The 26,578-nt window shown below is 42.4% G+C and overlaps 2 protein-coding genes across 2 annotated transcripts in view; one reads left to right on the top strand and one right to left on the bottom strand.

Moving 5' to 3' along the window:
- Positions 1-21,462, bottom strand: part of LOC110501739 (integral membrane protein 2B) — a 30,233-nt gene extending 8,771 nt beyond the window's left edge. The window contains exon 1 of the mRNA XM_021579492.3: positions 21,221-21,462. Coding sequence (XP_021435167.1) covers positions 21,221-21,301 — 81 coding nt within the window. The 5' untranslated portion in view covers positions 21,302-21,462. The remainder of the gene's footprint in view (positions 1-21,220) is intronic.
- A 129-nt stretch (positions 21,463-21,591) lies between these two features.
- LOC110501740 (mediator of RNA polymerase II transcription subunit 4) lies at positions 21,592-26,487 on the top strand. The gene is made up of 7 exons (XM_021579493.3): positions 21,592-21,738; positions 23,592-23,658; positions 23,897-24,067; positions 24,211-24,268; positions 24,376-24,462; positions 24,676-24,807; positions 24,967-26,487. The coding sequence occupies exons 1-7, from the start codon at positions 21,668-21,670 to the stop codon at positions 25,137-25,139; spliced, it is 759 nt and encodes a 252-aa protein (XP_021435168.1). The 5' UTR covers positions 21,592-21,667; the 3' UTR covers positions 25,140-26,487.
- Positions 26,488-26,578: the final 91 nt, after the last annotated feature.

Raw genomic sequence — 26,578 nt, 5'->3', positions numbered from 1 at the left:
GCAATAAACATGCCATGGCATGTCCCCTCCACCAACTGCTTATCACCTTGTGAAGGGGTTTTCTAGGCATTGGGTTGACTCCTGATCTAGCTGACCAGGGTAATGGCATTGGCAGACAATCATTATCTACCACCAAAGTATTAACCTTCTTCAGTAACACCCTGACGTCCATTTCAACAAGAGGAAGTTCTAGAGTTGGCCTCCGAAGAAACAAGTTTGCTGACTGAGAACATTGCTGAGCTCATCATTACAGTTGTTGTAAAAGATATGACATGAGTCATGTTTCTAGGTCAAAAGGAGCTCATTGAAAGAAAGAGCCGTTTTTCACAACCAAACTTCAGCTGAAAAGCTACAGCGCAATGAGAAGAATCAAGCAACTCGCCACTTCCCAAGAATTAAGTCAGCCTGACCTCAATCAATTTAACAACGTCAACAACTCTGGGAGCAGCATAGTGGGGTTTCTAGGAAGATCAAAAGCTGGCAAGAGACTGGAGAAAGAGATTAACATTCATCCCATTATTCACTTTGTTTTAGTCTCCTTGGCTGCAAGTGATGTAGCCTACAAGAGATAGCAATAAGGGAATATTTCCTTGGGCTTTCTGGGTGCGTTTACACCTAATCTCTTGCCCATGAGATAAATGCCAGAGCTGTTTTGCCTTTCATGAGTGAATGCAGGGAGTTCCCAGGGATAGGCTTCGATTTACGGTAAGAGGAAATGGGGTAATACGCTGAACAGAAATATAAACTCAACATTAAATATTTCACTGAGTTACAATTCATAAGGAATATCAGTCAACTGAAATAAATTCATTAGGGCCTAATCTATGGATTTTACATGACTGGAAATACAGATATACATCTGTTGATCATAGATTATTTTTTAAAGGCAAGTAGGGGAGTAGATAAGAAAACCAGCAAGTATCCATTTGCCTCATGCAGTGTGATATCTCCTTCAGAGTTGATCAGGCTGTTGATTGTAGCCTGTGGAATGTTGTCCCACTCTTCTTCAATAGCTGTGTGAAGTGGCTGGAATGGATATTGAGGAAAACTGGAACAAACTGTTGTACAAGTCAGTCCTGAGCACCCCAAACATGCTCAATTGGTGACTGGGACATTTTCAGCTTCCAAGAGTTGTGTACAGATCATTGCGACATGGGACCATTAATTACCATGCTGAAACGAGGCGATGGCGGCAGATGAATGGCACGACAATGGGCCTCAGTATCTCTTCACGGTAAAATATGTTTGTTGTCCGTAGCGGATGCCTGTTCATACCATAACCCCACCAACGTTGTGAACAGAGTGCCCCATGACATCAACAAACCGCTCCCCCAGACGAACATCACACACATCTGCCCGATACAGTTGCAACCATGATTAATTTGTCAAGAGCCCACTTCTCCAGCGTGCCAGTGGCCAACGAAGGTTAGCGTTTGTCAACTGAAGTCGGTTACGACACCAAACATACTATCTGGTCAAGACCCTGGTGAGGACAATGAGCACGTAGATGAGCTTCTCTTAGACGGTTAAACAGTTTGTGCAGAAATTCTTCCATTGTGCAAACTAGAGGTCAACCGATTAATCAGAATGGCCGATTAATTAGGGCCGATTTCAAGTTTTCATAACAATTGGAAATCGGTATTTTTGGGCGCCGATTTGTCGAGATATATATATATATATATATTTTATACCTTTATTTAACTAGGCAAGTCAGTTAAGAACACATTCTTATTTTCAATGACGGCCTAGGAACGGTGGGTTAACTGCCTCGTTCAGGGGCAGAACAACAGATTTTCACCTTGTCAGCTCGGGGGATCCAATCTTGCAACCTTACAGTTAACTAGTCCAACGCAATATCGACCTGCCTCTCTCGTTGCACTCCACAAGGAGACTGCCTGTTACGCGAATGCAGTAAGCCAAGGTAAGTTGCTAGCTAGAATTAAACTTATCTTATGGTTGATGATATTACTAGATATTATCTAGTGTGTCCTGCATTGCATATAATCTGACTGAGCATACAAGTATCTGACTGAGCGGTGGTAGGCAGAAGCAGGCGCATAAACATTCATTCAAACAGCACTTTCGTGCATTTTGCCAGCAGCTCTTCGTTGTGCGTCAAGCATTGCGCTGTTTATGACTTCAAGCCTATCAACTCCCGAGATGAGGCTGGTGTAACCGAAGTGAAATGGCTAGCTAGTTAGCACGTGCTAACTAAAGAGACGGAAGCTATACTGTTACACTGGCAATACTAAAGTGCCTATAAGAACATCCATTGGTCAAAAAGTTCATGAAATACAAATGGTATAGAGGGAAATAGTCCTATAATTCCTACAATAACTACAACCTAAAACTGCTTACCTGGGAATATTGAAGACTCATGTTAAAAGGAACCACCAGCTTTCATATGTTCTGAGCAAGGAACTGAAACGTTAGCTTTCTTACTTGGCACATATTGCACTTTTACTTTCTTCTCCAACACTTTGTTTTTGCATTATTTACACCAAATTGAACAGGTTTCATTATTTATTTGAGGCTAAATTGATTTTATTGATGTATTATATTAAGTTAAAATAAGTGTTCATTCAGTATTGTTGTTATTGTCATTATTACAAATAAATCATAAAAAAAATAAAAATTGATCGATTAATCGTATCGGCTTTTTTGGTCCTCCAATAAATCGGTATCGGCATGGAAAATCATAATCGGTCGACCTCTAGTGCAAACCCACAGTTTCAGCGGGTGGCTCGTCTCAGACCAAGCCAGATGTGGGAGTCCTGGGCTGGCGTGGTTACACGTGGTCTGCGGTTGGGAGGCTGGTTGGACGTACTGCTAAATTCTCTAAAACGGCATTGGAGGTGGCTTATGGTAGAGACATTAACATTCAATTCTCTTAACAGCTCTGGTGGACATTCCTGCAGTCAGCATGCCAATTGCACGCTCCCTCAAAACTTGACATCTGTCGCATTCGGTTGTGTGACAAAACTGTTCATTAGAGTGTTCTTTGATTGTCCCCACCTGTGTAATGATCACGCAGTTTAATCAGCTTCTTAATATGCCACACCAGTCAGGTGGATGGATTATATTGACAAATTTGTGCACAAAATGAGAGAAATATGATTTGTGTGTATATGGAACATTCCTGGGATATTTTATTTCTTCCAATGACAACAACTGATTCAAATGATGTGGTGGGGCCTACATCTCACACCATCGCACCAAAACACACTCCGGGTGATCACATCTCTAGCTGGGGTAGATCACTGCTTACTTCCTGTACTTCTCAGAGATGGTTTTGTACCAGTCTGGTAGGGTAACTATGTGCCCAAAACCATGAACGTGACCCAACATGCCAACCGATGGGTTTCAGAATTTCTGAAACACCCCAGTGTCTTTGGTGTGGATACACTCGGTTTGGAGTAAGAGGCTTTACCAAAGTTTACTCTCATACCATAACCCACATACTTCCCCTCAGGTTTTTTATCTCATTGAACTCTGACCGCAAGGCTGCTGCGCTCAAATTAACTTGAGTTTTGTTTTCCCGGCCGGCTACAATTCACTTCCTCTTCTGTGTTCGTCTGTTCTGACGATGTTTATTTCCCCATTTCCGTGAGAGAAGGGTTAGAACATACACACATCCAGAGGCTTGAAGCTGGTACGGGATATCCAAGTAGATATTCATCAGGGGGACAGAAAAAAAATACCTAATGGTCTCGATAAAGACCAAGTGTCGATAGTTACAATTGAATTATTTTACACTCCAGCATTTGCTTGAAAATACTTGACGTGCTTTACTGTATGCAGCTTAATCTTTTCCTAATGCTTATACTTTGTTCATGTTTACTCTCCCCACTCTGCTCAGACAGAGATTGGCTTCCGCTCTACTGCTCTGCCAAGCCCCCTCAGGCCACAGGCTCTTCATCTGGGCTGCAGTCACATCAGTCACGCTAGGGTGATGATCAATGCTCTGTCTGTGTCCAAACCACCCATATCAAGGAAACCAATACACACTAACACTTGTGCTTCCTCTCAGATAAATGCCCCGTTCCTTATATGGTACGAGACACCACATGAGCCATGTGTTTGAGCTTCAAAGTATTGCTGGGTCTTCACCCCTTTGGAGGAAGCCACAACAGACAAAGATGTATGCTTTACCTTTGATGAGACATCATGATGGGGGTTTCACATGGTATAGAGGTAACCATATGCTACGTTTTATATGTTTTGGCCTCTCCTTTATCCCTATGGCATTGAGGATAAACTCAGCTGCTCACACGTCCTATTGTAAGAAAACTAAATGGGCTGCATTAGAGAGAGTCCTCCTATCCCTTGGTTGTTTTCGTCGTCTAGCCTCTCCCTCTGTTCCGACCAAGACCCATCAGTCCCTCAGGTGTGTTCCTGCAAGTTTACACTTGCTCCCCAACCTACTGCTGCCACGAATGACGATGATACAGCAGGTGTGGCCAAGTTCAGTATGCAAACTACCTGGCCTAGACTAGGCCTATATCTAATTCAGTGCTACTGACACACTGGTCTTCATGATCAAGCTGTACTGTATTACAGTGGCATTTACATTCTCATAAATGACAGTGACATGAGTATATTTCTATTGTTATAATATGAATTTCTATTGTTATAGTATGCCTCTTTCCCAGCAAGGAGAGAAAATATTTCCCTTTCTACTTTCACATTGACTGAACATCTTCATTTTAAAGTTCATAAATGTAACAATACCCTGAAAAGAGGTAGAGTTTCAGTAGCTTGGAGTGATGTAGTCTATCACTGTGCCCGAAGAAGAGCTACAGTTTCAGTAACTCAAGGATTCTCTGTGTAACCTCATCCTTCATTCTGAAAGAGATAATCAGCGTGGAGGTAGAGGCAACCATGTTGTTTAGTCTGTTGGGCACTGTGCAGACTGTCTGGGGTGGAGGTGAGCTTGTTCTGGGGTTTAGGGCCAGAGGTAGTGAGTTCGGGGGGGGGTAAATGGAGTGACAGAAGCGGTGTTCGAATACCCATACTAAAATACTGTGTACCACATACTAAAATTAAATAATAGTATACTGTAAACGAAAGGTATCCTTTGGTTGAGCGAACTAGCACATCGCCTGTCTACCGGAAGTTGATGTTGTTGCTAAGCAACCTCTTGCTAGCATATCAAATGACTAGCTCGACATTTTACGATTTTGGGTGTGTTTGTAAATTCAATCTGGAGCATTCAACGGCAGTCAAGCACCCAAGCTAATTGGCTAACGTTGGCTAGCTACTTCCTGACACAAATGAGATAACGCCTCACTGTGACCATTTTACTCGTCCTAGCAGAGCTGGTTAGGCTGTTTTCATGTCATCAAGAGCGCTGGTAACTGTGCTGCAACAATTGAATTACACTTTTTTTACAGGCCATATTCTACAGGTGTCGTAAATTCAGCAGTTATTCTGCGCTCTGGCACACTCAGCCGAGAGTGATCTGAAATCTGAGTAAATAGCCAGAATTAACAATGTCCATTGAAATGCACAACAACTATACCACTTAGCTAAGAATGATGTGAATAATCAAGTCAATAAACATTGCGTAGTTAGTTAATATACTGCCTGGCAAGTTTAATGTATTAGTATCCAACTAACGTTAGGTAACTAGCTAACATACAGGTACATACTGCTGTAATGCTATGCGGTTCGTATGGATAGCGCAGCATTTGAAAAGTCATGACATTATTACATTGCTTAACATTTTATTAACATTTGTCATAATTAGTTAAAGCAAAGAATTTGTATCCGTTTCGTCGGACTTCGGCTGCATATTTTCCGCCATTTTCTTATAATCTGAAACGTGAAGCCACGGCCATTTTCTGATGAATTGCATTGTGGGCCCTAAAAGCACAGAAATTGTGTACACTGCTTGTATACTTAGTATTTTGACGAATTTAGTACGACATCCAGGAACTTTTGGCTTAATAACTATATCCATACTATGACCAATAAGCAAACTATATACTAAATTCAAGTCACAAATAGTACAGTTTGTATGAGTATTTCAACACAGCCTGAGTGTCAGTCAGTGAGTGAAGTGAAAGCTGCAATATGTAACTTTTTGGGCAACCTGACCAAATTCACATTGAAAGATCTAACTATTTCTCTCTCATTGAAAGCAAGTCTAAGAAGTGGTAGATCTGTTCTATTCCCATTCTTAAATTTTGTTTTTGCGTCTCTTACTTTCGGTTTTGTACACCAGCTTCAAACAGCTGAAAACACAATATTTTGGTTATTGAAAAGATACTTCACAGCGGTTTAGATGGTACAATGGTTCTGTACAGTATACTAGCTTGTTGTCACAAACTGAAATTAGGAGAACTATTCGAATTTTAACAACCAGGAAATGGCAGAGTGATTTCTACATCGTGTACCTTGAATGGAGTGAATGTAATGAGAGGAGGGACGTTGTACTCTGCTTGCCTTTTCTCGAGGCTGGTTGGTTAATCTCTCCCAGTTTTAGTGGTCGACGCCCTGTGGGAGGCACTAGGCTAAAGCTCCCTGGCTGAGTCCGTCAGAGCGATTAGGGTGTAATCCCCCCAGGGATCCACATGCCTCACACGCTCGTAGAACACAGGCGCATAGAAACACACAGGCGCATAGAAACACACAGGCGCATAGAAACACACAGGCGCATAGAAACACACAGGCGCATAGAAACACACAGGCTCAGCTAGCAACATAAGCAGCATGAGCATGCAGTGCCAGTGTGAGAGTACTGTGTACCAGACTACCCCTCTGCTCTCCCTCCCATCTACTTAAATTTGCACCCCTCTCCCCATCTGACTCTTCTACAAGGCCCCAACTGTCTGCTGATAGATCAAATGGTTGTTTTTGGCCTGGGTTCTAGACCAGACAATTCAGAACCATATCACACTTGATTCTGCTGAGGAGCTATGGCTCCATATGTCCACATGCGAGAAGGACATCTGTGGGGTGCAACAACCCAATTTAAGCCGTTGACGATAAGCCTTCACCATGGTCATAACATCATATTTCCACTCGAATTAACCAAAATCACAATACAATAAATTGACACACACCCACAACAACTAGGTAACACAGTAGGTAGCCTAGTGGTTAGAGCATTGGACTAGTAACCGAAAGGTTGCAAGATTGAATCCCTGAGCTGACAAGGTTCAAATCTGTCGTTCTGCCCCTGACCAAGGCAGTTAACCCACTGTTCCTAGGGGCCGATAAATATAGGTAAAAAAAAAAAAAAAACAACGACCAGTACACAGACAAGCAAGCACATGTAAATAAACATGCACAGGCAACTAAATCATTGTCTCCTCCCATCTCCACCCCAACATGCCCAGAATATCTCCTCAGTAATGCACAGTGAACTCATTGCCAGTAGGTCTTATTTAAGATAGGCTCAAACAGCAAAGTGGTTAGCATGGCTAATGAAGAAAAGAGTTCAGAGCCAAGCCAGCTCTACTGTCCGATATGCCTTTACTCTAAAAGCATCCCATGCATGAGCCAGAACACAAGGCCTAGTCTGTGCACTAGAGGTCGACCGATTAATCGAAATGGCCGATTAATTAGGGCCGATTTCAAGTTTTCATAACAATCGGAAATCGGTATTTTTGGACACCGAATTTTTTGTATATTTTTTTTACACCTTTATTTAACTAGGCAAGTCAGTCAAGAACAGATTCTTATTTTCAATGATGGCCTAGGAAAGGTGGGTTAACTGCCTTGTTCAGGGGCAGAATGACAGATTTTTACCTTGTCAGCTCGGGGATTCAATCTTGCAACCTTACAGTTAACTAGTCCAACGCTCATACCACCTGATTACATTGCACTCCACGAGGAGACTGCCTGTTACACGAATGCAGCAAGAAGCCAAGGTAAGTTGCTAGCTAGCATTAAACTTATCTTATAAAAAACAATCAATCATAATCACTAATTAACTGCACATGGTTGATGATATTACTAGTTCATCTAGCGTGTCCTGCGTTGCATATAATCAATGCGGTGCGTATTCGGAAAAAGGACTGTCGTTGCTCCAACATGTACCTAACCATAAACATCAATGCCTTTCTTAAAATCAATACACAAGTATATATTTTTAAACCTGCATATTTAGTTAATATTGCCTGCTAACATGACTCGTTGCGAAATGTGAAGACTATTTTTTCCTAACAAAGACAGCCAACTTCGCCAAACGGGGGATGATTTACAAAAAGCGCATTTGCGAAAAAAAGCACAATCGTTGCACGACTGTACCTAACCATAAGCATCAATGCATTTCTTAAAATCAATAAAACAGAAGAAGTGTATATTTAAACCTGCATATTTAGCTAAAATAAATCCAGGTTAGCAGGCAAAATTAACCAGGTGAAATTGTGTCACTTCTCTTGCGTTCATTGCACAGTCAGTGTATATGCAACAGTTTGGGCTGCCTAATTTGACAGAATTTTACGTAATTATGACATAACATTGAAGGTTGTGCAATGTAACAGGAATATTTAGACTTAGGGATGCCACCCGTTAGATAAAATACGGAACGGTTCCGTATTTCACTGAAAGAATAAACGTCTTGTTTTCGAGATGATAGTTTCCGGATTCGACCATATTAATGACCTAAGGCTCGTGTTTCTGTGTGTTATTATGTTATAATTAAGTCTATGATTTGATAGAGCAGTCTGACTGAGCGGTGGTAGGCAGCAGCAGGCTCGTAAGCATTCATTCAAACAGCACTTTCCTGCATTTGCCAGCAGCTCTTCAAGCATTGCGCTGTTTATAACTTCAAGCCTACCAACTCCGGAGATTAGGCTGGCAAAACTATAGTACCTATTGGAACATCCAATAGTCAAAGGTATATCAAATACAAATGGTATAGAGAGAAATAGTCCTATAATAACTACAACCTAAAACTTCTTACCTGGGAATATTGAAGACTCATGTTAAAAGGAACCACCAGCTTTCATATGTTCTCATGTTCTGAGCAAGGAACTTAAACGTTAGCTTTCTTACATGGCACATATTGCACTTTTACTTTCTCCAACACTTTGTTTTTGCATTATTTAAAACAAATTGAACATGTTTCATTATTTATTTGAGGCTAAATTGATTTTATTGATGTATTATATTAAGTTAAAATAAGTGTTCATTCAGTATTGTTGTAATTGTCATTATTACAAATATTTATTTATTTATTTATTTAATCATCCGATTAATCGACAGGCATTGATACAGCCCAAAACTTCCATTAACATAGCCTACTGTACATTTGCATGCCCCATCCTTTATTTCCATGCTACAGTTCACATTGATGTACCGACACGCTGCCACAGCAGTCTAATAACAACTAGCTTAGTAGCTGATACAGCATTTCTCCTAGGGTTTTTTAAGCAGCAGTGGAAAGGGTAGCTGTCCCCATAGACTTCCAGACATTGCGCTAACAGTAGTTACAAACTTCCTTCAACTGTATGCAGTTCATTGGACTATGGGTAAGTAGAAAAAGGGCTTAATTGCCAACGTCTTGCACTATCCCTTTAAAAAGCGCATCTCGGCAGAAATAGAAAATATATATTTTTTAAATGCTATCATATTTTTTTGGAGCCATGGCAACAATTTGGGCCACCACTGCTAAGTGAATATAGAGGAAACACTGGCTGACACGTTCAGCTGACAGGAAAAGACTGAGGTGTTAACTCAACATCAGATCGGCTTCTGTGTTCAAACAAGCCGACCAGATAGACATCCCCTTGAAAGTTGCCTAGTAGAGGTCATGCATACACCATGGGGATCTGCCATCAACTCTGTCTCCTTCTAGACCTGCTGATGTGCGCTCGCTGGGCCGCCTGTTTGTTTAGAACGTGGCTAGTACAGGGCCCTATAAAAATCGTTTTGACTTTTTTCACAAATTCTGTTTTCTCCATTTACTTTTTAAAGTTTTCTGTTTACGGTTATTGCTCTACAAATCACATTTAATAGAATATCGAATTTGGTTGTTTTTCTAAGACCACAGCAATGCCAGAAACAGCAGGAGACCACTTTTGAGGTCTGGGAAACATTTTGAATTTTTACTCAACTGGGCACCAATCAGAGACCTTTATTTGGTTAGCGGGGTTTCTGTAGCACTCATGTGATTGCAGTGTTTGCAAAACAAATGGCCACTGAATTTATGCAAATAATCATGAGATCATTCTGCCAGGCTACTTTGTAGTTAATATTTAATTGAAAAGGTTTTTGGGAAAGCCTTTCCATTTACCAGAAGGCGGTTGTTATTACATTAGCATCATCACTAACAGCTACACAAAGTGGTAGACAAATGTGCACACAGACAGGGGCATCATTGATGTATTTTGTTCATGTCATATGATAATCTCAGGAAAATTAAGGAATTTTCTACTAAATTCAATGGAGTTAGTTGATGTCATAAATGTAATAAATTTTTTATATTGTTGAATTCCGTTTCAATGTCTTGATTCCGTGTCCGTCTGCAACTCAGATTTTATAGGGCCCTATAATATTACCATATTCTAGGGTGCCTCTGTGTTGTTAGGGAGTGTCTGTATAATTATGAAGTTGGGCAATATTTACATTATATTAGTGAACTGTTAAGTGGTTGCAGAGGAGCACTCTGGCTTGCTCTTGGCAGAACCCCTAATACACAACAAGGCATGTGCAGCTGCCCTGTCTCCTGCCCGCTGCCAATCACTCTGCGCCCGTTAATCAGGCAGAGTGTGAACAAGAGCCGACCCTCCCACTGTCCATCTCTCACGCCATCTGATGAGCTACTGCCACTGACCTTCACATTCCCTGAGACTGCTTTCCCAGCCAGGGAAGCATCATCTTGCCTACTGGGAAGTGGTTGGTTATTTAGAAACAAAACCACAACTATGGGGCAAAACAGACAGGGTTGGATTAGACCAGGAGTCTCCAACCCTGTTCCTGGAGATCTACCCTCCTGAAGGTTTCCGCTCCCCAGTTGTAACTAACCTGATTCGGCTTATCAACTAGCTAATTATTAGAATCAGGTGTGCTAGACTTGGGTTGGAGTGAAAACCTACAGGATGGTAGCTCTCCAGGAACAGGGTTGGAGAGCCCTGGCTTAGACTGTGAACATGTAAAATATATTTTTGCCATATTCGCATAGACATGACATCATTCAAAACAAGACATGGTATCAATAAGATACAAAGAGCAGAAACAAGCCACCTATGATTCCTCACATGGCAGCTTCTTGTCATTGTTACTAGCTATCTGACCATTCAGAATCATAATGCACACGCCTTCCCGGCCACCGATGCTTGCACATCCTTTTCGTGCCATTGTCAGCCAGCCCATCTACGAAGCCCAAGAAATGTTGGCTATTTGGAATGGAGCCTATGCCTAAATGCCTCAAGGAACAATCCTGAATGAATGTTGATTATTGGGTCCAAGAGAAGGCTACTCTGGTCCTCGCTACTCTGGTCCTTGCTTTGCCACGAAACTCAAAACTTATTGATGTAAACATTTGGCCAGCATGAAAACGCTGACTTACCAAAGAAAACAAGATAACAGTTAACAAATTAATTACCCCAAAAGGTTCAAAGGAGCAAGCATACTGTAATGATAGGTCTTTTTCATCTTGTTACTCAAGTGAATAAAGTCTGAAGATGTTAATATAAACTAATTATAGCATGTGGAACCAATAGGCAAAGCTACAGAAATCCCCCTGCAGAGGTGCATTTGTTAAAGGCCACTTCAAACCAGGGAGGAAGAACATAACTGTGATTATACAGACAGACAGAAGGACTATAAGGTCAGAGGCTAAGAATGTGTGGGAAGGTGAAAATCAAAAGCCTATCTCTGTACAGTTTGTGGTCAAGATAAAGAGGTCCAATTACACATTTCTAGTGGAAAACCACAGAAACTCACTGAGGTTGGTGGAATATCCCACCTATATGAGGAAGTTAGGGTGGTAGGTCAAATAGTAGCTGATGAGGTCATCATCAATTCAGTTAACACCCTTTAATACCTACAGTGGCAAGTGAGTTGACCACTTTCTCTCCAGTTTGAACGTTGTAAACTATTAAATGGATTTTAATATTCATGTTTACAAAGAGACTGATTCCAAGGACATTGAATTTATGAATCTTTTGAGCTCCATGGACTTTATCCAACATGTTACTGGGCCCACCCATAACCGCAGCCATAATCTGGATGTGGTTATTACCAAGGGGCTTTCTACTGACATATCCTCTATTGTTGATGTTGCTTTATCTGATCACCACTGTGTTTTTTTTACTAGCTTGTAGCCCATAGCACAGGGTATTACTGAACACATGATTAAGAAACGCTATCTTACCTCTGAAGGTACTACAGATTTTATTCCAATCTGTTTTTTTTTGTGCCCACCACAGCACAGAGACAGCCTTATCGGTAAATGATCTTAGAGCCAACACAGATGCCAAACAGCTCTCAGTCCTTGTACTCTTGGATTTAGTGGTGCATTTGACACTGTTGACCATGATGTCCTTCTGGACAGACCGGAGAGGAGGGTCGGCCTCTACGGTCAAGATCTAAATTACAAGGCTAATCTGAAAACAAGGCTCCCTAAATTCTATCAGCATATAGATTGCGCGACCCGGGCTGGCAAAACCCTAGATCATTGTTATTCTAACTTCCGCGACGCATATAAGACCCTCCCCCACCCTCCTTTCGTTAAAGCTGACCACGACTCCATTTTGTTGCTCTCAGCCTATAGACAGAAACTAAAACAGGAAGCACCCGAGCTCAGGAATGTTCAACGCTGGTCTGACCAATCGGATTCCACACTTCAAGATTGCTTCGATCACGTGGACTGGGATATGTTCCGCATAGCGTCGAACAACAACATTGATGAAAACGCTGAGCCGGTGAGCGAGTTTATTAGCAAGAGCGTCGGTGAGGTTGTACCCACAGCGTCTATTAAAACATTTGCCAACCAGAAACCGCAGCATTCGCGCAAAACTTAAAGCGTGAACCACTGCCTTTAATCAGGGCATGGTGACCGGAAACATGACCAAATACAAACAGTGTAGCTATTCCCTCTGAAAGGCAATCAAACAAAATAAGCATCAGTATAGAGACAAAGTAGAGTCGCAATTCAACGGCTCAGACACGAGAGGTATGTGGCAGGGTCTCCAGTCAATCACGGAGTACAAAAGAAAAAACAGCCCCATCGCAGACCATGATGTCTTGCTCAGACAAACTAAACAACTTCTTTGCTTGCTTGAGGACAATACAGTGCCACTGACACAGCCCGCTACCAAAACCTGCGGGCTCTCCTTCACTGCAGCCAACATGAGTAAAACATTTAAACGTGTTAACCCTCGCAAGGCCGCAGGCCCAGACGGCATCCCCAGCCGTGTCTTCAAGAGCATGCGCAGACCAGCTGGCTGGTGTGTTTACGGACATATTCAATCAATCCTTATCCCAGTCTGCTGTTCCCACATGCTTCAAGCGGGCCACCATTGTTCCTGTTCCCAAAAAAGCTAAGGTAACTGAGCTAAATGACTACCGCCCCGTAGCACTCACTTCTATCATCATGAAGTGCTTTGAGAGACTAGTCAAGGACCATATCACCTCCACCCTACCTGACACCCTAAACCCACTCCAATTTGCTTACCGCCCCAATAGGTCCACAGATGACGCAATCGCAATCACACTGCACTAACCCATCTGGACAAGAGGAATACCTATGTAAGAATGCTGTTCATTGACTACAGCTCAGCATTTAACACCATAGTACCCTACAAACTCGTCAATAAGCTTAAGACCCTGGGTCTCGACCCCGCTCTGTGCAACTGGGTGCTGGACTTCCTGACGGGCCACCACCAGGTGGTGAGGGTAGGTAACAACATCTCCACCCCGCTGACCCTCAACACTGGGGCCCCACAGGGGTGCGTTCTGAGCCCTCTCCTGTACACCCTGTTCACCCACGACTGCGTGGCCATGCACACCTCCAACTCAATCATAGAGTTTGCAGACGACACTACAGTGGTAGGCTTGATTACCAACAACAAAGAGACGGCCTACAGGGAGGAGGGGAGGGCCCTCGGAGTGTGGTGTCAGGAAAATAACCTCACACTCAACGTCAACAAAACAAAGGAGATGATCGTGGACTTCAGGAAACAGCAGAGGGAGCACCCCCCTATCCACATCGACGGGACAGATGTGGTTAGGGTGGAAAGTTAAGTTCCTCGGCGTACACATTACGGACAAACTGGAATGGTGGACCCACACAGACAGCATGGTGAAGAAGGCGCAGCAGCGCCTCTTCAACCTCAGGAGGCTGAAGAAATTTGGCTTGTCACCAAACACACTCAAACTTTTACAGATGCACTATCGAGAGCATCCTGTCGGGCTGTATCACCGCCTGGTACAGCATCTGCTCCGCCCACAACCGTAAGGCTCTCCAGAGGGTAGTGAGGTCTGCACAACGCATCACCGGGGGCAAACTACCTGCCCTCCAGGACACCTACACCACCCGATGTCACAGGAAGGCCAAAAAGATCATCAAGGACAACAACCACCCGAGCCAATGCCTGTTGACCCTGCTATCATCCAAAAGGCGAGGTGAGTACAGGTGCATCAAAGCTAGGACCGAGAGACTGAAAAACAGCTTCTATCTCAAGGCCATCAGACTGTTAAACAGCCATCACTAACATTGAGTGGCTGCTGCCAACATACTGACTCAACTCTAACCACTTTAAGATGGAAAAATAGATGTAATAAATGCATCACAAGCCACTTTAAACAATGCATCACAAGCCACTTTAAACAATGCCACTTTATATGTTTACATACCCTACATTACTCATCTCGTATGTATATACTGTACTCTATACCATCTACTGCATCTTGCCTATGCCGTTCGGCCATCACTCATTCACATATTCTTATGTACATATTCTTATTCATTCCTTTACACTTGTGTGTATATATAAGGTAGTTGTTGTGAAATTGTTAGGTTAGATTACTTGTTAGATATTACTGCATGGTCGGAACTAGAGAAGCACAAGCATTTCGCTACACTCGCATTAACATCTGCTAACCATGTGTATGAGACATACAAAATTTGATTAGAAAAAGGTTTAGGAGCTATTTAACCGGTCAAGTGTTTGTCACCCCTGGTGAACATAACTCAAGAGAAAATACATATCACATGTGGCGTTCCATGAGGTTCGGTTGATGGGTCCGGAACAGCTCAGTTACACACACACACACACACACACACACACACACACACACACACTTGAAGTCAGAAGTTTACATACACTTAGTTGAAGTCATTAAAACTCGCTTTTCAACCACTCCACAAATTTCATGTTAACAAAGTATATTTTTGGCAAGTCGGTTAGGACATCTACTTTGTGCATGACACTAGAGGTTGACCGATTAATCGGAATGGCCGATATCAAGTTATCACAATCGGTAAATCGGCATTTTTGGATACCGATTATGGCCGATTACATTGCCCTCCATGAGGAGGCTGCATGGCAGGCTGACTACCTGTTATGTGAGCGCAGCAAGGAGCCAAGGTAAGGTGCTAGGTAGCATTAAACTTATCTTATAAAAAACAATCAATCTTAACATAATCACTAGTTAACTACACATGGTTGATGATATTACTAGTTTATCTAGCTTGTCCTGCGTTGCATATGATCGATGCGGTGCCTGTTCATTTATCATTGAATCACAGCCTACTTCGCCAAATGAGTGATTTAACAAGCGCATTCCTGAAAAAAAGCACTGTCATTCCATCAATGTGTACCTAACCATAAACATCAATGCCTTTCTTAAAATCAATACACAAGTATATATTTTTAAACCTGCATATTTAGTTAATATTGCCTGCAAACGTGAATTTATTTTAACTAGGGAAATTGTGTCACTTCTCTTGCGTTCTGTGCAAGCAGAGTCAGGGTATATGCATCAGTTTGGGCCGCATGGCTCGTTGCGAACTGTGTGAAGACCATTTCTTCCGAACAAAGACAGTCATTAATTTGCCAGAATTGTACATAATGACGACATAACATTGAAGGTTGTGCAATGTAACAGCAATATTTAGACTTAGGGATGTCACCTGTTAGATAAAATACGGAGCGGTTCCGTATTTCACTGAAAGAATAAACGTTTTGTTTTCGAAATGATAGTTTACGGATTTGACCATATTAATGACCTATGGCTTTTGTTTCTGTGTGTAATTATATTATAATTAAGTCTATGATTTGATAGAGCAGTCTGACTGAGCGGTGGTAGGCAGCAGCAGGCTCGTAAGCATTCATTCAAACAGCACTTTCCTGCATTTGCCAGCAGCTCTTCGCTGTGCTTCAAGCATTGCGCTGTTTATAACTTCAAGCCTACCAACTCCGGAGATGAGGCTGGCAAAACTATAGTACCTATTGGAACATCCAATAGTCAAAGGTATTTGAAATACAAATGGTATAGAAAAATAGTCCTATAATAACTACAACCTAAAACTTTTTACCTGGGAATATTGAAGACTCATGTTAAAAGGAACCACCAGCTTTCATATGTTCTGAGCAAGGAACTTAAACGTTGGATTTTTACATGACACATAATTGCACTTTTACTTTCTCCAACACTTTGTTTTTGCATTATTTAAACCAAAATGAACATGTTTCATTATCTATTTGAGGCTAAATTGATTTTATTGATGTATTAATGCTAAGTTAAAATAAGTGTTCATTCAGTAGTTGTAATTGTCATTATTATACATGCGTGTGTGTGTATATACACACACACACAGTGGGGCAAAAAAGTATTTAGTCAGCCACCAATTGTGCAAGTTCTCCCACTTAAAAAGACGAGAGAGGCCTGTACCTATCATCATAGGTACACTTCAACTATGACAGACAAAATGAAAAAAAATAAAAATAGAAAATCACATTGTAGGATTTTTTATTAATTTATTTGCAAATTATGGTGGAAAAAAAGTATTTGGTCAATAACAAAAGTTTCTCAATACTTTGTTATATACCCTTTGTTGGCAATGACAGAGGTCAAACGTTTTTTGTAAGTCTTCACAAGGTTTAAAAAAAAAAATCATAAAATTGGTCGACCTCTACATGGACACAAGTCATTTTTTCAAAAATTGTTTACAGACAGATTATTTCACTGCATCACAATTCCAGTGAGTCAGAAGTATACATACACCAAGTTGAATGCGCCTTTAAAAAGCTTGGAAAATTCAAGAAAATTATGTCATGGCTTTAGAAGCTTCTGATAGGCTAATTGACATCATTTGAGTCAATTGGAGGTGTACCTGTGGATGTATTTCAAGGCCTACCTTCAAACTCAGTGCGTCTTTGCTTGACATCATGGGAAAATCAAAAGAAATCAGCCAAGACCTCCCAAAAAAAATTGTGGACCTCCACAAATATGATTCATCCTTGGGAGCAATTTCCAAACACCTGAAGGTACCGCGTTCATCTGTACAAACAATAGTACACAAGTATAAACACCATGGGACCACGCAGCCTTCATACCTCTCAGGAATAAGACGCGTTCTGTCTCCTAAAGATGAATGTACTTTGGAGCAAAAAGTGCAAATAAATCCCAGAACAACAGCAAAGGACCTTGTGAAGATGCTGGAGGAAACAGGTACAAAAGTATCTATATCCACAGTAAAAACGAGTCCTATATTGACATAACCTGAAATGTGGCTCAGCAAGGAAGAAGCCACTGCTCCAAAACCACCATAAATAAAAGCCAGACTACGGTTTGCAACTGCACATGGGGACAAAGATCGTACTTTTTGGAGAAATGTCCTCTGGCCTGATGAAACAAAAATAGAACTGCTTGGCCATAATGACCATGGTAATGTTTGGAGGAAAAGGGGGAGGCTTGCCAGCCGAAGAACACCATCCCAACTGTGAAGTGTGGGGGCGGCAGCATCATATTGTGGGGGTGCTTTTGCTGCAGGAGGGACTGGTGCACTTCACAAAATAGATGGCATCATGAGGAAGTAAAATTGTGGATATATTGAAGCAACATCAAGACATCAGTCATGAAGTTAAAGCTTGGTCACAAATGGTTCTTCCAAATGGACAATGACCCCAAGCATACTTCCAAAGTTGTGGCAAAATGTCTTAAGGACAACAAAGTCAAGGTATTGGAGTGGCCATCACAAAGCCCTGACCTCAATCCCATATAAAATTTGTGGGCAGAACTGAAAAAGCGTGTGCGAGCAAGGAAACCTACAAACCTGACTCAGTTACACCGGCTCGGTCAGGAGGAATGGGCCAAAATTCACCTAACTTATTTTGGGGAGCTTGTGGAAGGCTACCCGAAACAGTCAAATCAAATCTTATTGGTCACATACACATGGTTAGCAATGTTAATGCGAGTGTAGCGAAATGCTTCTGTTTCTAGTTCCGACCACACAGTAGTATCTAACAAGTAATCTAACAATTTCACAACAACTACCTTATACACACCAGTGTAAAGGAATGCATATGAATATGTACATATAAATATATGGATGAGCGATGGCTGAACGGCATAGCCAAGATGCAGTAGATGGTATAGAGTACAGTATATACAGTATATACATATGAGATGAGAAGTGACATCGGGTGGTGGTGTCATGGAGGGCGGGTAGTTTGCCCCCGGTGATGCGTTGTGCAGGCCTAACTACCCTCTGGAGAGCCTTGCGGTTGTGGGTGGAGCAGTTGCCGTACCAGGCGGTGATACAGCCCGACAGGATGTTCTCGATTGTGCATCTGTAAAAGTTTGTGAGTGGTTTTTGGTGACAAGCCAAATTTCTTCAGCCTCCTGAGGTTGAAGAGGCGCCGTTGCGCCTTCTTCACCACGCTGTCTGTGTGGGTGGACCATTTCAATTTGTCCGTGATGTGTACGCCAAGGAACTTAAAACTTTCCACCTTCTCCACTACTGTCCCGTCAATGTGGATAGGTGGGTGCTCCCTCTGCTGTTTCCTGAAGTCCACGATCATCTCCTTTGTTTTGTTGACATTGAACGTGAGGTTATTTTCCTGACACCACACTCTGTTTGATCCAAGTTAAACAATTTAAAGGCAATCCTACCAAATACTAATTGAGTGTATGTAAACTTCTGACCCACAGGGAATGTGATGAAAGAAATTAAAAGCTTAAATAAATAATTCTCTACTATTATTCTGACATTTTACATTCCTAAAATAAAGTGGTGTTACTAACTGACCTAAGACAGGGCATTTGTACTAGGATTAAATGTCAGGAATTGTGAAAAACTGAGTTTAAATGTATTTAGCTAAGGTGTATGTAAACTTCCGACTTCAACCTTGTGAGATATATATATATATATATAACCCATTGACAGCATTATCAGAAAGCACAGCAAGATACACAACTTTACATTTGTGCCACCAGAGGATTTTAGCTCCACAAATCAATTATTAGACTACATAAGTGATTAAAATACTTTGATGACTCACAACTTCCTCCAGCTAAATCAAGACAAGACCGAGGTACTTATTGTCAGAGCTAAAGCACATAGAGAATCTAGCCGCACATTTAAATTCACAGGCAATAAAGATAAAACATCAGGTAAAAAACCTGATTTAGATTCTGAACTAAATTTTCGTCAACTGCAAAACATACAGAATGCTGCAGCACACGTAATGACCAAGATGGAGAGCACACATTACACCAGTTTTAAGGTCTGCACGGGCTGCCTGTGAGATTTAGAATACATTTTAAGATTCTTCTATTGGTTTTTAAAATCAACCCACAATTGTGCACCAAAATACATGCCAGACATGCTTTAATGGTATCTACCTAGTAGGTCCCTCAGTGATTATGCCCCCAGCCTCTGGAATAGCCTGCCGGAGAACCTGAAGATGCTTTCCTGTAAAGCATATTGTCTGAAATGTGCTGTATAAATAAAGCTTGATTTGACCAATGCATGGTAGTTCCATTATCCATATTGACTGTATGTAACCCTGTATTGTTTTGTGTTGTGATAAATGTAATACAACGCTGGGCTTGTTGGGAGACCAAAGACAAATTTCCTCAAGGGGAAACAGTCTAGGCTGTGAGAATCTTAATGGGTGGAAGGATAGAAGACAGAACTGTGTACTGAAAAATGTTTGAATGGTATGTTTGAATGGTATGAGTCAGCGAGCGGAGACAGATGGAGTTATTTGCAATGCAGACTCGCCTGCCACTTCACATCATCTTCTCAGAGGCAACCTGCCCAATTGGCATGGATTTGATGATAAGTGAGCAGACATCATATGAGTGCTGTCTCACGCTCCTACTCTTCTTATCAGTTGTGAGCATATGCATTGTGTCATGTAGGCAGGCGTCTGTACTGCATATTTCACATACCATATTTATTCATGTATTTCTTGAGATGTTGTTAATGTGCAATAGAAATTTCCCCCCTGGGGACAAAGTTTCTTATTTTAGATTATTTCTAAATACCTGGCATCATACCGTTCTTAGAAATGAATGTTGTGTCTGTCCATTTCTTGGTCCAACCAACACTGACAAACAACAGAATGATGACAATTCAGTGTTGATAACCCTTATCAAAACGCTACTGCTGTTCTTGGAATGAACAGTTGATGGTATATCAATGTAAGCAGCGGGGACTGAACAAGTGCTGGCTTCAAGTGACAAACAAGTTCCAGCTGATCTCTAAAACTCAAAACATTAAATTGACATTCAGCCTGCCATTTGCAAAGAAGGGGAAAGAAAGCAGTAACTGGCAGCCCCTGTAGGCTATAATTTCACGTTAGATAATGGTGGTCAGTGAATTGTTGAGAGCTGATTAAGCAAGTCTCAGACCTAATGTTAAATTTAGACACATTTGGCCAAATATTACTTTCGCTTAGTTCAAATGTATCTAATTTCGGTAATTAGCTAGCTATATATAATGTATTGGCTAATCTCTGATCTGGCTAAAGGAGCTAACTAGGGGATTGACGTCTTAATTTTGCCATCTGTGTCTGTTCAACTGTGACAATGTTTTCTAACGTTAGATAACCAACGTTAACGTACTTATTATTATTTATTTTTTCACCTTTATGTATTTAACCAGGTAGGCCAGTTGAGAACAACTTCTCATTTACAACTGTGACCTGGCCAAGATAAAGCAAAGCAGTGCGACAAAAACACAGTTACACATAAACAAACGTACAGTCAATAACACAATCCTTGATGGCTATTCGCAGTTGTAATTACTCACCTTGTCCTCGGGAATTAGGGTTTCGCTGTCCTTTTTCATGTCTTTCTGCCCGAGGGCCGAATTAAAGGATACCTTCACCATCGTGAAATTTGCACTGGTTGATTTCAAAATTACAGAGCGAGTGTGTTTAGCACGTCGAAGTTGTTTGGAATCTTGCTGCTGTAGCTAGCTCCTACGACCGCGCAGATAAACACACACAGCTCGTGCTGCCCGACTCAACCAAATATTCTCCTCAACTCAACAGCTGAGCGCCGAGGACCTAACTTCCAGAGAATACTGTTTTCTTCTGTATAGATGTGGCTCCGCCTCTTTCTATTTTTGCCTCAGTGACTTCGCCAACAGAATGCATTTTCACTCCTTTCCGACAGACGTCGCTAGCACGCTTTATTTCCACACAACAAAACATCAGCTCTATTTCCTGTTCTGCGCAGTGGCGTGGAAACAATAATGGCGGTGACTGATAAATCTACGAAAGAGCGATTATTATCGGTACTGGACGATTTAGAAGTGTTATCCAGGTACCAATGTATTATTTTCTCACCGGAATAATTGTTTACTGAACAGCCATTCAAATGATCTAGTTTGTAGTTTATTCAACAATGCCTACGTTTCGTGTTCTGAGTGTAATGTTACTGCTAGGCCAGTGGTTCCCAACCAGGGGTACTGGGACCCCTGGGGGTAATTGAGAAGACTCATGAGATCATAGGGTTACTGGTTAAATGCACATGAGGGGGTACATTAGGTGTACTCCAAGGCAGAGCAAAATTCAGTTGGTGGTACAGTAACCGAAAAATGTTGTGAACTACTGTTGTATAGGCTATAACGTCAGCCATGGATTGTGTATATACACTGCTCAAAAAAATAAAGGGATCACTAAAATAACACATCCTAGATCTGAATGTGTTGAATGTGCTGACAACAAAATCACACAAATGATCAATGGAAATCAAATGTATCAACCCATGGAGGTCTGGATTTGGCGCCACACTCAAAATTAAACTGGAAAACCACACTACAGGCTGATCAAACTTTGATGTAATGTCCTTAAAACAAGTCAAAATGAGCCTCAGTAGTGTGTGTGGCCTCCGCGTGCCTGTATGACCTCCCTACAACGCCTGGGCATGCTCCTGATGAGGTGGCGGATGGTCTCCTGAGGGATCTCCTCCCAGACCTGGACGTTGGTGGATGGAGCGAGACATGATGTCCCAGATGTCCTCAAGTGGATTCAGGTTTGGGGAACGGGCGGGCCATTCCATAGCATCAATGCCTTCCTCTTGCAGGAACTGCTGACACACTCCAGCCACATGAGGTCTAGCATTGTCTTGCATTAGGAGGAACCCAGGGCCAACCGCACCAGCATATGGTCTCACAAGGGGTCTGAGGATCTCATCTCGGTACCTAATGGCAGTCAGGCTATCTCTGGCGAGCACATGGAGGGCTGCGCGGCCCTCCAAAGAAATGCTACCCCACACCATGACTGACCCACCGCCAAACCGGTCATGCTGGGGGATGTTGCAGGCAGCAGAACGTTCTCCATGGTGTCTCCAGACTCTGTCACGTCTGTCACATGTGCTCAGTGTGAACCTGCTTTCATCTATGAAGAGCACAGGGCGCCAGTGGTGAATTTGCCAATCTTGGTGTTCTCTGGCAAATGCCAAACGTCCTGCACGGTGTTGGGCTGTAAAGCACAACCCCCACCTGTGGGCATCGGGCCCTCATACCACCCTCATGGAGTCTGTTTCTGACCGTTTGAGCAGACACATGCACATTTGTGGCCTGCTGGAGGTCATTTTGCAGGGCTCTGGCAGTGTTCCTCCTGCTCCTCCTTGCACAAAGGCGGAGGTAGCGGTCCTGCTGCTGGGTTGTTGCCCTCCCACGGCCTCCTCCACGTCTCCTGATGTACTGGCCTGTCTCCTGGTAGCGCCTCCATGCTTTGGACACTACGCTGACAGACACAGCAAACCTTCTTGCCACAGCTCGCATTGATGTGCCATCCTGGATGAGCTGCACTACCTGAGCCACTTGTGTGGGTTGTAGACTCCGTCTCATGCTACCACTAGAGTGAACGCACCACCAGCATTCAAAAGTGACCAAAACATCCGCCAGGAAGCATAGGAACTGAGAAGTGGTCTGTGGTCACCACCTGCAGAACCACTCCTTTATTGGGGGTGTCTTGCTAATTGCCTATAATTTCCACCTGTTGTCTATTCCATTTGCACAACAGCATGTGAAATGTATTGTCAATCAGTGTTGCTTCCTCAGTGGACAGTTTGATTTAACAGAAGTGTGACTTGGCGTTACATTGTGTTGTTTAAGTGTTCCCTTTATTTTTTTGAGCAGTGTATAAAACCCAATGTTACTTGTATTTCAGGGAATTGATAGAGATGCTTGCACTGTCAAGGAGCCAAAAACTCCCCCAAGGAGGCGAGGACACCCAGGTAACAGGCACCTGATTCAACCTAAAACTATATTTCAATGTAGCAACAATATCTGCAATCCAAGCTATTCAAAGAATTATAAGATGTGCACCATAACTGAACATACCACTCAGATTTAGTTTGCATTTTGTGAAATAGGTTTGAGTGCTTTTCTCCACACAACTTTGTGTCAATAGACTACTATCTTACAATGTGCAGTCGGTCAGAAGTCTGAATGCACGTGTTTTGCTGTGGGTAGATCCTGGAGCTGCTGGTGCAGCGAGACAGAGAGTTCCAGGAGCTGATGAGGGTGGCACAGGAGCAGGGCAAGGTGCACCAAGAGATGCAGGTCCTGGAGAAGGAGGTGGAGAAGAGAGACTGCGACATCCAGCAGCTCCAGAAACAGCTGAAGGAGGCTGAACATATACTGGTGAGAATAGTGGCGCTGGAGAATGATAAGAAATCCTAAAGAGTCTATACAATGTGTTTCCTTTATTAAATTGGAACCCAACAGCACATTGTTTATGGCTTTGATTCAACCTAACCTTTTTTGCCCAAACTTCTCTCTTCTAGGCGACTGCTGTATACCAAGCAAAGGAGAAGCTAAAATCTATTGATAAGGCCAGAAAAGGTGAGCCTGATTTTCACAGCATTCGTCTGAGTACCTGGAGAGCTTTCTGATACATAAATACCACCAGAGATTATAGATGTGAAACTAAAATAACTGTTGTCTTTCAGGGAGCATCTCCTCAGAAGAGATCATCAAATATGCCCACAGGATTAGTGCCAGCAATGCAGTGTGTGCCCCTCTCAACTGGGTACCAGGTTTGTCTTCTTTCTGACCTTTTTTTATTTTGTTTTGAAGTCTTAGATCCCCCAGATCCTCCTTCCCTTGCATGTTCCTTCTCTCCAGACTGGAATTTCCTCTCGGTAGTGATAGTGGCTGAGGTTCAAATACTCCCTATCACAGCAGTGACTAGCATTCACAATACTACAGTAATGACTCTTCAATTGACTTGATGACATTCCTTATAACAGGTGATCCACGTAGACCTTACCCGACTGACCTGGAGATGCGCAGTGGAATGTTGGGTCACATGAGCAATCTGCCAACTAATGGCGTGAACGGACACCTCCCTGGAGATGCACTGGCTGCTGGGAGATTGCCGGGTATGCTTTTGTTTTATGTGTGGTTCCTTTCTTCTACAAATTGAGTCAACTGTTTTTTTCTTCTATGGTCTGTGTGTTTGATATGATTCTGTGGACTATACTGTATAATACTAACCCTATCGCACAGCTCAAATACTCTTTCCTTCCTTCCCTCCTCAGATGTGCTTACACCCCAGTACCCCTGGCAATCGTCCGACGTCTCAGTGGGTATGCTCCCCCCGCACCATGGCAACGACTTTGGGCTGGAGCCCCCCGGCCACAACAAAGAGAACGAGGATGACGTGGAAGCTATGTCTACAGACTCATCCAGCAGCAGCAGCGACTCGGACTGACTGGCTGAGTGTGTGTGTCTGTCTGTCCATCCGTCAATCAGCCCGCCCACCTGTGTGTATATATCTGAATCATCAGCTGACTGTGTGTTGGGAATTGGACACTCCCAGTACCTCGTAGAGCCAGCTATCCATCACACTCATAACCTATACGAAAAGCTAGAGTTTGAGCACTCTGACCCTCTCTTTTCCCAGCTTGTTGATGAAACATTTGTACTAAATTATGTCATCCCCAATGTAATACACTATATATACTTTTGAATGTGGACACCCCTTCAAATTAGTGGATTTGGTTATTTCAGCCACACCCTTTGCTGACAGGTGTATACAATCGAGCACACAGCTATGCAATCTCCATTGATGAACTTTGTCAGTAGAAGGGCCTTACTAAAGAGCTTAGTGACGTTCAACGTGGCAACATAGGATGCCACCTTTCCAACAAGTCAATTCGTCAAATTTCTACCCTGCTAGAGCTGCCCCTGTCAACAGTGCTGTTCTCTGGAGTGATGTGTCATGCTGTGCCATCTGGCAGGCCGACGGACGGATCTGGATTTGGCGGATGCCAGGAGAACGCTACCTGCCCGACTGAATAGTGCCAACTGTACAGTTTGGTGGAGGAGGAATAATGGTCTGAGGCTGTTTTTCATGGTTCGGGCTAGGCCCCTTAGTTCCAGTGAAGGGAAATCTTAACTCTACAAGATACAATGACATTCTAGACGATTCTGTGCTTCCAACCTTGTGGCAACAGTTTGAGGAAGGCCCTTTCTTGTTTCAGCATGACAATGCCCCCATGTACAAAGCGAGGTCCATAAAGAAATGGTCTGTCGAGATCGGTGTGGAAGAACTTGACTGATCTGCACAGAGCCCTAATCTCAACCTCATCGAACACATTTGGATACGCTGATTCAGTTCAGGGAAATGTCTGATACTACGTAACTCTGATGGTGATAACAATGGCGTATTCCTTTCATTGTCTATCTGGCTCCCCATCATTTGTTTATTTAGTTTTTTTTAGAGACTGACAATGGGGAATAGTGTTGAAAAGTACATGTACCCTTGAAGGGAATATAAATGTATTTGTTTTGAAAGAATGTGTTGCAGATTTAAACCCAAGTGCTCCTTAACGTCTCTGCTATTGGTTAAAACATCTCTCCAGGAGTAGACTTTTAATTTCTTCTGCTTGCCTAGTCCACACTTGCCGGCCAAGGTTCATCAAGCACACCATATATTCTTTATATAGAAAGTCATTTTTGTTTTGTTTGACTGATGAGTGTTTGCTCCATGTGTAAATAGGTCTGTATATACAGTAGGTTTTTCCAAACCGTATAAATAAATACCACTTTTGAGTAAATACGTTTGTGTTGCTCATATCTTAGAGAATACAATTTGAAAGGCCACCATGACCTCGTTTTAAGTATGCATTATATAATGTCCAGTTGACC

The sequence above is a fragment of the Oncorhynchus mykiss genome, chromosome 22, assembly GCF_057628025.1.
Source record: "Oncorhynchus mykiss isolate SJ-2025 chromosome 22, ASM5762802v1, whole genome shotgun sequence".
Classification (NCBI taxonomy): Eukaryota; Metazoa; Chordata; class Actinopteri; order Salmoniformes; family Salmonidae; genus Oncorhynchus; species Oncorhynchus mykiss.
This window is presented reverse-complemented; position numbering and strand designations above follow the sequence as displayed.

Coding starts and splice junctions, on each gene's coding strand:
- LOC110501740 (XM_021579493.3), top strand. CDS start 21,668: ATGGCGGTGACTGATAAATCTACGAAAGAGCGATTATTATCGGTACTG. Junction 23,659..23,896: donor AAGGAGGCGAGGACACCCAG/GTAACAGGCACC, acceptor TGCTGTGGGTAG/ATCCTGGAGCTGCTGGTGCA. Junction 24,808..24,966: donor GGCTGCTGGGAGATTGCCGG/GTATGCTTTTGT, acceptor TTCCCTCCTCAG/ATGTGCTTACACCCCAGTAC.